The sequence below is a fragment of the Echinops telfairi genome, unplaced genomic scaffold (assembly GCF_000313985.2).
Source record: "Echinops telfairi isolate 266 unplaced genomic scaffold, ASM31398v2 ScPeMD7_31;HRSCAF=116, whole genome shotgun sequence".
NCBI lineage: Eukaryota > Metazoa > Chordata > Mammalia > Afrosoricida > Tenrecidae > Echinops > Echinops telfairi.
This window is the reverse complement of record NW_022103928.1, coordinates 62321788-62334300: the sequence shown is the minus strand read 5'-3', so window position 1 is coordinate 62334300 and position 12513 is coordinate 62321788. Positions and strand designations below refer to the sequence as shown.

Here is a 12513-nt window from a genome sequence, read left to right as displayed (position 1 = left end):
ACCCTGCGGGGCAGAGGAGGGCTGCCTCCGTGGATTTCGAAGACTGTCCTCCTCGCCTTCCTCCACGGAATAGCCGAACAGCCGGTGGTCTCCACCGGCTCACCTTGGCTGGCACCTGATGCATCGCCTCTGCGTCACCACGCCACTCACCTCGACGGTGGAATTACAGGCCCTGCCACACACTTGACTGCGAAGAAGAAAGGAGATGATATGATCAGCTTCCTGACAGCAGAGAAAGCCCTCAATCCTCTGGGCCCCTCAAGGGAGATGAGAGATTCCTGGTGAGGTCGTCAGGGGCCAGAAACCCCGGGCATGCAGCTCAGAGGGTCATTGCTGCGTGACCCTGAGCAAGTAACATGTTCTCCCGGAGCCACTTTCTTCTGACCTTAAAATTGAGGGCAATAATACCAAGTTGAAAGTCATGTTTGAAATTATGAATCATGACCTGCAAAACACTGTCCCTGGAACCCCCAAACATCAAGTAGATAATTGGATAATAACATCGAAAGCATACAAGGCCAAGGTCACCAGTTCCCGCAACCATGGGTCTCCACCTGCGCAGTCCCATAGGCATTCCAGATGGTCAAAAAATTTTCCAAGGCACCTACCTCATTACACACTTTGAGAGAAGGTTGGCTGAAGTAGAGATCATTTTGAGAGAGTCAACTAAGCATTTTCAAGATTCCGCCGTGGCTTCTAGAATGATCAAGTTGGCAGAGTGCCTATAACTCCAAACTGTGATTTGTGAACCAAGTCACCTTAGCGGGGCTCCAAAGGAAATCAGCTTCCATCAAATACAAACACAACGTTTCCAGAGTCACCACCTTGGCATTACGATGATCATGGCTAGTGTTCATGAAAGGAGACGTGTGTGGACAGTTAACCTTCTAAGGGGCTCGACATTCATTTCTTTGTACATATATTTTCCCTTCCTTTCTTTGTGGCTGCCCTTAAACAATAGGAGAAAGATGAATGCAGATTAAGAGTCTGTCTAAAATTATTAGTAATCGGTGATCATGAGTTTATGTGACTTCAGTGGAGTAAGTCAAAAAGTACTGCTAGTAGGGACCAGACAAGCCACTCTTTGGTTCATTACAAACAAACATGAACATCTTTCAGCACAGCTCTTCATTCAGCGAATGACTAGACAAGCCCTCTTAGGATACCCTTGCGGCAGCCTCATTCGGACACCTTCAAAAGGACAGAGTCAAATCACAACAACGGCTTCCCAGGTGACCCGCTCAACAGAGGGTCCGCTCAGATGTTGTGGGGACTGTCCTTTGGAATTCCCAAGGGGCAATCAGGGTAGATAATCTTGAAGGATTCAGGGCATGCACAGGGCTTCTAGGGAAGACGTTTGAGGAGAACTGAAAACTGCACTGGTGACAGCGCACCTGTTCATTCTGTGAGAATTCTGCTGGGAAACCTGACAGTACCTACCTATGGCCCGGCCTGGCCCTCCAGACTTCTAGTTCTCAAACTTGAAGACAAAGCACTTTAAGGGAACCCAACTGTTGTGCTTCAAGGGTCCCCAAACTGCCCTTTTGACGTAAATCACGGAGCATAGAATCCTCCAGGGAAAAAGTTACAGAACAAAACACAAACAAACCCACTGCCACCAGGTCAACTCTAACTGCTCAAGTCTCTGAGAATCGGGAATGTATCCAAGAACGCATGGGGTCGCAGAGACTGTGAATCTGTAAGGGAGTAGGCAAGCCTCATCTTTCTCTCACAGAGTGCTTGGTGGGTTTGAACTGTCCATCTTGTGGTCAGCAGACTAACCATGACTCAACAGTGCCACTAGAACTCCTAGGCGAAAGGTCAACCGGAAACCCCAGAAAACCAAGGGCACTGCCATCCAGTCAATGCCAACCGGTCGCATTCCTACAGGACAGGGCAGAACTGCTCCTATGAGATTCAGTCTCTAACTCTTAATGAGAGTAAAAAGCCCCTTCTTCCTAGAAAGGCGTGGCTAGTGGTTTCAAACTACTGACCTTGCAGTTAGCAGCCCAATGCATCTCCCCTTCCCAGAGGAAAGGTTAGAGACATGGAAACACCCTCGTCAGAAGTATGTAAAGATCTATACAAGTATATAGATCTAGAAGGAGGCTATATCAAGAAACAATAGGGGATTTTATTATTTTGTAGCAATGCATTTTTTCTTACCATCATAAATCAGTAAACTATCGTATGCCCATACATGCAATAAAATGCTTATTCAAAGAAGATGGAAGCACTTTTTGGCACACGGAAGGCATTCAAAAAGTATGTATTGAAGACAAGAAGATATAAAGTCTAGAAGCCCACGGAAATGTTCCAGGTGAACCACCTAAAATTGTACATGTCACTGGGGGTGAGTAGGGCATGTGCTCATCTATGAGGGAGCCTGGGAATTGAAGGATAGGGGATTTTCCCACAAACCTTTGGAAGCTCCCTTCTAGATCAAGGTGAATTCTCCATGGCAAAGGCTTATCAGCTGCATGATCATCTCAGGTGTATTGATTATATTCTATTATTTTTTAACTTATGGATCCTTGCTAGAGTCCAGCCATAGACCTCACCTACCTGCGGGGATTTTGTCTATGTGAACATGAAATGTCTACATTGTGTGTGAATTCACATGATCCAGACAAACAGATCTGTCTGTGATTTCTTTAGAACAGAAATGAGTGAAGAAGTGAGCATCATCTACCATGGTCCTACGACCTGTCTCCCCGAAACCATGCACAAGAGTCTGGGCCGCACTCGGCAGTGTGGGGATCATCCCGGGTGAAGCACAGGCATCGTCCTCAGAGAGGATGGCCAGAGCTGTCCTTGGAGAAAGAAGGAAGCGCAGGGACTCTCTCATGGCACCAGCGTTCCTCCGGATCATCCTAGGACAGTGGTTCTCAACCTTCCTCATGTCCTTTCATACAGGTCCTCATGTGGTCACCCCGACCATAAAATTATTTCCGCTGCCACTTCATAACTGTATTTTTGCTACTGTTATGAATCAAGTGGCCCCTGTGAAATGGTTGTTCAACACCCCCAAAGGGGTTGTGACCCACAGGTTGAGAACCGCTGTTCTAGGACATCAAAAGGTGACTCTACTGAAAACTATAAGTCTGAGCTTTCTCAACACAGACAACGTAATCACAGGAGAGAGCGGATTGCAGAACCCACGGAAAGGGCGTGAGAGGGATGAAGTAGAATGGTTAGGTTTGGCTTCCTCAAACGTCCTGATAACCAAAATCAGTAGAGGTAGAAATAATAATAGCAATGACAATATAACTCTTTACTGTCAATGCACTTCTCATACCCATGCATGGGGCTAACTGGCTACCACCCTCCAGGTGAAGAGACAGAGGCTAAGGGACGGTCAGGTACTGTCCATGTGACACAGTAACTGACGAATGGTCAGGTGACTGAAAAACAACACAATTCGCACACACAGGCAGTGGAACAAACGTTCATTCATAGAGAAGAGACACAACAAGACCTCTAACCATAGCATCAAGAGGTGCTACAGACAAATGGGTGCATAAGCAAATGTGGTGAAGAAAGCTGACGGTGTCCGGTTATCGAAAGATATAGCATCTGGAGCCTTAAAGGTGAACAAGCAGCCATCTAGCTCAGAAGCAACAAAGCTCACATGGAAGAATCACACCAGCCTGTGTGATCATGAGGTATTGATGGGATCAGGTATCTGGCATCAAAGACCAAAAAATCATATCATTGTGAATGAGGGGTAGTGCGGAGTGGAGATCCAAAGTCCATCTGTATGCAACTCGACATCCCCTTACAGGAGGCTCACAGGGAGGAGACGAGCCAGTCAGTATGCAGTACAGCACCAATGAAACATACAACTGTCCTCTAGTTCCTTAATGCTTGCTCCCCCCCTCCCACTATCATGACCCCAATTCTACCTTACAAATCTGGCTAGACCAGAGCAAGTACACTGGTACAGATAAGAGCTGAAAACACAGGGATTCCAGGACAGATAAACCCCTCAGGATCAATAATGAGAGTAGTGCTAACAGGAGGGTAAGGGTAAGGTGAGGTAGAAAGTGGGAACTGATCACACGGATACACATATAACCCCCTCTTTGTGGACAGACAACAGAAAAGTGGGTGAAGGGAGACCTGGGGCAGTGTAAGACATGACAAAATAATAATACTTTATAAATTACCAAGGGTTCATGAGGGAGGGGGTAGAGGGAAAAATGAGGAGTTGATACCAAGGGCTCAAGTAGAAAGCAAGTGCTTTGAGAATGATGATGGCAACAAATGTACAAATGTGCTTGACACAATGGATGGATGGATGGATGGATGGATGGATGGATGGATGGATGGATGGATGGATGGATGGATGGAATGTGATAAGAGTGGTATGAGCCCCCAATAAAATGATTTTTTTTAAATGACTCTACTTAAATCCCCACCCCCCAAAAACGAGGTGGTTTCAGACCCTCAGCCCCGCACCATGTGCAGGGCATGGCCCATAGGCAGCCAGTGTGTGCTGTGCCACATCTCTTTTGTATGTGAGTGCCAGGTTGCTCTGCTGCCCTGTGGATAAAACGGTGCTGTTTTTTTGCAACCCTGGCCTTTGGCTAACCACAAGTAGTGAGTCTGAGGCCTGTCCCCTCCCTTTCCCCCTTCTAAATACTGTGCTCTTCACACAGCACCCCAGGGTGATCCCTCAGCCTATCTTCCCCCCGATTTCTGGACACACTGGGAGTTATTCGTGAATTCCAGAGCAGCAGAGGCACTGAAGAAAGCCCATGCATCCCTATGCAGACCGCAGCAGAATCGGGTGCAGGCAGTACGGGTAAGTCGGTGAGGGCATCCAGGAAAGCAGCAAAATAAGAAACTTGGCCTTAGAGTCCTCAGAAGCTATTTTTAAAAGTCAAATGTTATGCTAAGAGCCATGCGATGTACCTGTGTGTCTGTGTAGAATGATTATTTCATTGATTTATTGAGCCCATGCCAAAGAGCTTGTGGGCATTTGTACAAGTTAAAACAAACCAACCCATGAGCCAAACCTCATGGCCACAAACCCAGACAACTTGCTCCCCACCCTTTGCCCCAAAGGTAAATTCCTGTAGCACAGTAGTTCTCAACCTGTGGGTCGGGACCCCTTTGGGGGTCGGATGACCCTTTCACAGGGGTCGGCCGATTCATAACAGTAGCGAAATGACAGTGATGAGGTAGCCGTGAAAATAATTTGATAGTGGGGGGGTGTCACCATCACAGGAGGACCTGTGTGGAAGGTCACGATGGGGAAGGTTGAGAACCGCTACGGAGCAGAGGCCTTACTTGAAGAGATGAGCCACTCCACCAGCGGCATGTTCCATCCATACCTTGTGCCAATCGCACCATCAGAGGCCGCGTATGCCAGAGCTGTCCCAGAGAAACCAGCCGGGCTCCTCCCACCATACAGAGAACCCGCTCCGTGTTGGCAGGAATTTCCAGGAATGACTCAGGAGCCAGCTTGCAAGCAGCGGTCACAGGAGACCTCTCCCAGAATGGCCCGGAGGCTCCCCTGCTCACAGCGCTGCAGGCCTTTTGTTGCCTGGCACCATGGAAGCAGCACATCTTCTCTGCTGCAAAGCTCGCCCAGAGCCCCTGCCGGGGAGGCAAAGCCGACTCGCAGACGCTCCTGTGGGCTCCCGAGGCTCGGCTGACAAGTAGAAAGCCCACTCTTTCTCCCCAGAGCTGCTGGCGGATCCTAACCCAACGCACAGGAAGCCTTTGCTTCCTTCTGCTTCTCTGAAGAGGGTCAGAGCGTGGCTTTAACGTAGTTTACCCTGCTGCCCAAAAGCTTTGTCTGGGATCTAACCATTAGCATGCGTTTCAGGCTAACCAGCTTCCGCCAAGAAATGCACGTTGCTATGCATAACGCTATGTCCGTCTGTAAGGAGATCCTAAGAGGAGCGATAAAAGCCAAAGAGAAGTCCGTGGGTGCTTCCAACGGCTACACTCATTCAGCTCACACGCCTGGCTCCAGAGCAAATACGACAGTCATCTCCCTGTGTCTGCACACGGAGAACGGGTTTCCTACTTCAAAGTGCTCTCATCTTTACTGGGTCATTTTAATTATTGACCAGGAATTGGAAGCAATCCATATCATGTCACCACTCTGCTTTTCATGAAACATGTATCGGTCTGGTTGGGACCAGGGTTACTTCAGTGAGGCTGAAATGGGAGGGGTTAAGCAAATGGAAAGAGGCAGGGAACTCGGTGTCCCAGGGCAAACCAGGGGGAGGAAGGGGCCCCTGAGAGGGTGTTTCTCGTCCTTTCCCTATGCCAGCAACGGTAGGCTTGAACTGCTGAACTTGTGGTTCGCAGCCCAATGCGTGGTAGACTTGGATAATACATAGATGAGCGGGTATGGCTGTATTCCAATAAAAACTATTTACAGAAACAGCTGGAGGCTCAGACTTGCCACAGTCCACAGCTTGTTAATAGTTATTGTAGACCAACGATAGCGAGTGGAAAGGTTCTATGGTCATGCTGGCTAACGCAGTAGGCACTAGCTACATGTGAGCTAATACTTTACATGTAGCCGGAGTGATAAAAGAGAATGTAAATTTCATTGACTTTCAACTTTAAAGCCACCCGAGGCTACTGGCGACCGTACTTGAGAGTCACACCTTAGGCAGTGTTCTCTGCTCCTTTCCCCAGCAAGTCGAAGCCACCTTCGAATTCATGGCACAGATGAATAGTTTGCATTCAAAAGGCGCCCCCAGCTTCACAAGCAAAATCTCTGTAACTGGATATTGTGCTTGTCACGTCCTTGCTTCTTTTGAAGGCTAACCGGATTGGAGTACTTTTGTACACCTGGACTCTCACTACTACCCCACATGGAAACCAAAGTTAACGCGTTGGCGTGAATGAAATCACTGCCTGTTCGTCGGGTCGAGGCTCAGCATTAAAGAGGAAGATGCTCCCTGAGATGCATGGACGCAGCAGTTGCAGCAAAGGGGCCCACAAGGCAATGCTTGTGAGGCTCGGACAGGACCTGGCAGTTATCTCCCCCCATTGTACATACTTCAGGTCACTATGGGTTGAATTGGATGGCACCCAACATCATCAACAACCACAAATCAGGCAAGAATCAAGTGCAGAGGGGCTGAGTCCGGTCTGCGGTGAAACCTATCCGATCCAGAACCTGCCTCCTTTCTCCTCTGGACCCTGCACTGCAGCTTAACCAAAGATACAAACCTACTCACCAGCCCATTGACAGCCTCCTGAGGCAAAACAGCGCCTTCCATAGATACCTCTTTCCCTTCCCAAAGTGTGCACTCTGCATGCACAGATTTGGCTAACGGAGCCTGAGAGAGGACGTGCACCTCCGTGACAGTGCCTTCTCCCAAATGAACCCACGTGGGGCAGGGCCTCAAAACAAAACCCAGGGATAGTCATCACACGCTTGGCTATTGCCCAGATGTGGTCACCTATTTTCAGACCAATGTTGTATTCACATGATAACTACCTTGCATCTCTTTGCAGAGCCAAGGTAGAATTCAAGAAGATAGGATAGCAACACACATGTGCTGTTCTTCTAATCTGAATAAGAAACAACAAGCAGGCGTTTCCTTTAGGAAACCCAATTTTCTGAAGCCCTACTTCCTTCACCAGGGACATGAATGCTGAAAATCCAGGACATTCCTCAGGAACTAAGGACCTGTGGGACCAGGACTTCCAGATGGGGAATCCATATCTATGCCAACAAAATAAGGTATGTGACAGTTTGGGATTTTTCACAAAAATTAAATCAATCCAAATCCAATCCTCTCTCTGTGGTTCCCAAATTCAAAAGGCTTTGAAAATATAAAAAATGAAAATGAAAAAACAACAACAAAATAACCTCTTCCAAGAGAGAAGCCGACAGATATCATGGGTGATCCAACCTGTCATGAACTAACAGGAGACTTCTTGTAAACCCCTCATCGTACTCAATGTGAGAACTCTTTGCGGGCATTCTATATGTTCGCTTAGAGAGTGCTGCTGCAACTTCACCAGGGGCATTACGGAATCCCTGATCCACTCAGTGTAGCTTACCTTTTTTAAATCCCCAAATGCACCCGGCTTCAAGAGTTTGGACAAGAGATTTTCGAAGGAACCCCGGGTAGGGCATGTCTGCTCAGGTCCCTGTATCTGCTGCCTGCAATCCTGAGACAGGACCTTACCTCCGTCTGAAGGATGGCGGCTCTCTGTTCTTTGGCAGTAAGTGACTCTTTAAGCACTTCAATGTGTTGCTTGCAATCTGAATTTTGATTGCTAAGGGTTTCAAGCTTTGTTTGTAAGGCAAGAAGTTCGGACTCCTTCTTTGACAGTTCCTGCTTCAGCTGATCGATCTGTGAAACAAGAAAATTGCAAGAAATTAGAAACCACTCCTGACCTTTGGGAACTACTGATTTCTCTGGCTTTTCCATAGCCAATGAGCGTGGAGCCAATAGGATGGATCTATGAGCCACCCAATGTTAAGGGGCTGGGGGGGCTTTTGAAAGGTGGCTCAAAGTGCAGACCATTGGAAAGGTACGGTCAAAGGCTGTCTTCCACTTCCCTGAAGAAGAAGGGCCACAGCGGAATTTCCTGTCCAAATTTACTCAAGAAGTTAACAATGAACAAGCAGTCAGCAAAAGTGCTTACTTCAAGGCACGCCCCAGAAACCCGCTGCTCCTCCGCAGGGCATGTGGTCACCTAGCGCACACTTGGCAATGGAGACTCTCCTCCCTTGTACTTACATTTTGACACAAGGTAAAATACAAGTAAGTGATAAGGCTAATAATGCACTCTTTGTTCAATTTACGGAAGAGGATGTGGATTCTCTATGCCCCTCCCATTTCATTCTCCTTCCTCCTGAGCTTGTTTATTATTTCCTTTCGTCTTTCCATTTTAGGCTTACCATGCACGTAACACCTCTCACAATGTACTATTTCCTTTACCCTTTTGAAATGTATTATATGTTGTGGATTAGTTGTTGCTGTTGTTGACTTGTGTTTTTTCCTTCACAACTTTAGATCCTGGAGAGGAAACCATGTTCTTGTACGTGCAGTTCATCCCTTTGTGTTGCACACGAGCATCCGTTGAAAGAGACACCCACATTTACCCAACGCTCTGTTGACAGACATTAAGGTTAATTTTCAGTGTTTTCCCATTACAAAGAGCACTGCATTTACCACTCATATGACCTGGTACGCACGATAAATTCCCTGGGTCTCTCTCTAGGAGCTTAAGTCAGGGCCACACATTACACACACCCTCAACGTCACGAGTTGTATTTACAACACATCAATTTGCATGATCACAAGCACTCTGGAAGTTTTCCAGTCACATTACAACTTTTCCAACAACTTATACCTTTTAGATTTTTATGTTTTTGACCCTTTGATGGTCGTTGTGAGAGCTTCTCTAAAGGTGGTCACTGCTGATTCTTCTACACACATGCCATTTCTCACAATGAAGTTGGGCTGGCACGTGACCAGGTTTTGATCGGGATACTACAGCAAAGGTATCCCCACACCTGTCTCCAGCCCAGCCTTCAGAGGAGCAAAAGCTCCTGTGTCTTTCTGCCTGGGAGCCTGGTCACCATATGGGAAGCCTAACCAACCCAAGGCCACGCTAAGAGGCGGCCCGTGTGCATCAGTCACATGCAGAGGTCACGCAGGAACCAGGAGCAAGAGTAAGTAATGATGGCACGTCTGGTCTGACGGGTGGACAATCTCTATGTTTCATTAATCCATGTGATGTTTGCGTTAGCATTTTGTATATCATCTTCACGGCAGAAGAAAGTTGTCTTGTATTCCAACTTTGTTGTTTTGCATTTATGAATCTTACTGCTATTAAACATTTTTCTGTGCCTCAGAGTTCATATTCTTCTACCTCTATGTTTTTGTAGTAAATTACATCCACACGTTTTTAAACTATGAATCCACCCTTGTATTAATATGAAAAATTCTAGCTTAATCCTCAAATATTTTTATATTTTGCTGGATCCAGCTTGCTACTCCTGTGTCAGGGTTTCTCACAGCGGGCTACGAGGGAGATGTTCTGATCCGTCCTTTCAGAGTTTGCGCATGCTCTGACCTCCCGATGGACTGGAGAGTCAGTTCGTATCGAGTGCTGCTATGACAGAAATAGCGCCAAAGGAAACAAACAGGATTTTACTCTCTAAGTTTGAGGGTCCAGAAGTCCAAGGTCAAGGCTCCAACTCTAGAACACGCTCCACTGGTCTGGGGAAGTCCTTGTCTGCTTCCACACCAGGACCCTGGGGATCTCCATGGGCCTTGACACTCTTCTTGCACTGGTCTAAGAGGTCCCCAGTTCAGGGTCCAAACAATGTGCTCCACCCCCGGCTCTTCCTCCGGTAGTGGCAGTGGGCCCTCCGACCTGTCCCTGCTTCTTCTCCTTTTATGTCCAGTAAGATAAAAGAGGCTGTAAGCGATTCCCCAGGGGTATTGCCCTTCCTTCAGATCAGGCCTGTGACCTGAGTAAGGGTGTTGTAGCCCACTGTAATAATCCCCTTACAAGTGATTGGCTAATTACATCAGATGACATCATGGGGGATGATTAAATCATTACATCACTGCCAACTGACATTGCTACTTAACTGTCAAATCGCAAAGAAATGTGACCCACACTGGTTCGCACTCTTTCTTTCTTCCTTCCTTCCTTCCTTCCTTCCTTCCTTCCTTCCTTCCTTCCTTCCTTCCTTCCTTTCTTTTCTTTTGTCGGGAGACACAATTCAATGCATGACAGAATATTTTTCTCCGTCTGCATTCTAAAGTGGATTTGTTCTCTAGAATAGGCGCTGGGCTGGTAACCAAAAGGCCGGTGGTTCAAACCCACCAGCTACTCTCCAGGAGAACGACAAGTTTGTTTGTTCCTGAAAAGATGTACAGTCCCGGGAATGCTAAAAATGTCTCCATCAGTCAGCGTGAACGAGGTGGCGTGGGTGATGCTCATTAGAAATCATTAGTAGAACCATTTGGAGCAGCCTGCTACTTGTCTTTGACCAGAAGATGGTTACTTACCGACTCCATCCTTCATGGTCATCCTATGATTCATGTTTCAAAGCCTTCTGAGTCAGCACTAACTAGTTTTATATTCCTAAGAATTTCCACTCGATCTAAATGTTCACTGACTGCCAGATAGTTGTTCATAAGACTCTTTTGATCTTTGGCTATTTATGACGACTTTGATTATAGCTCCTCTGATCCTCCTAGTACTCTTTACTCTCTGTTCTTGGGTGAATTTCAACAGCGGGCAGGTCGAGTTGAACTAACTGTGCCATGAGCTGCTTTTTGCTGTGTCCATTACCCTACTGCAATTTTATTGTCCACTTCATCAACTTCTGTTCTGATGTGTTAAATTATTTTCTTCTATTTGTTTTTTCTCATTTCTTAATTTGGATGTTATACCACAAATTTTTAGTTTTTCTTCATTTGTTATAAACATAAGCCCAAGAGTATCAATCCCCTGTCATTATTATTACTCCATGCAACTTAATTGATTTGGAGCCTGACATGATTAGCCAGCACTACACCTTTTATACACCCCATTATGACCTTTGTCTTCCACCCATGAATCACCTAGAGGTATGTTTCTTAAATTACAAGTATATGGACATCTTCTAGGGTTAAAAAAATTAAATTTCTAATTTACCTTGTAAACCGAAGACATGTTTTATGTCCATCACTTAGAATTTGATGTGTACTGCTTTACGACACACTGTGCAATCACTTATCATAAATGCATTTGGCATATTGAATGCTTAAAAAGAATGTGTACCCAACAATTACTGGCATCAATATTCTAAATATGTACAGTCAATAGCACTCTTAATTGGGTTAAGTCTTCTATGTTCTGAATTTTTGAATTTCTCATTGTTGGTGATTTAGAGGGTCGGTTAAAGCCATCTACTCTGACGGGGAATCATCACTTGCATCCTCGTGCAGACTGTCAAGTCCACTGCCATCAGGTCGGGTCTGACGCATGATGACCCTGTGCGACGAGGTAGAACTGACCCTGTGGGTTTCGGTAACTCTTCACGGGAGGGAGTAGAGAGCCTCATTGCTTTCTCAAGCAGCAGCTGCTGGTTTCGAACTTTCTGACCTTGTAGTTCTGACCATGCCTCCAGGGACCCATCACTCTATTGGGAACGGCCACTGTGTGGCTCTAGACAGGTTTTCACGGTGCTAACGTCCATAACAGCTTTCACAAGACTAGTATTAGCCTCGTGTGCTTTCTTCCACTCTCAACGTTCCTACAGTGCGATCTTCTAGAAGTCTGTTGTAACTAATAGCCAGATTCCATAACAAAATTGAGTGGAGCATTTACTATTATTACAAAGATACCTAATATTAGTTCAACCATTTTTAAAATCATTTTATTGGGGGCTCATACAGCTCTTATCGCAATCCATGAATACACCAATTGTGTAAAGCACATTTGTACATTCATTGCCCTCAACATTCTCAAAACATTTGCTCTCCACTTAAGCCCCTGGCATCAGCTCCTCATTTTCCC

The 12513-nt window shown here is 46.3% G+C and overlaps 1 protein-coding gene across 4 annotated transcripts in view; it reads right to left on the bottom strand.

The window, feature by feature from the left end:
- ERC2 (ELKS/RAB6-interacting/CAST family member 2) overlaps window positions 1–12513 on the bottom strand; it is a 987816-nt gene that overhangs the window by 659776 nt on the left and 315527 nt on the right. For all 4 annotated transcript variants that reach the window (XM_030885545.2, XM_045290032.1, XM_045290033.1 and 1 more), the window contains exon 5: window positions 8172–8339. In XM_030885545.2, the coding sequence (XP_030741405.2) occupies window positions 8172–8339 (168 nt within the window). The remainder of the gene's footprint in view (window positions 1–8171; window positions 8340–12513) is intronic.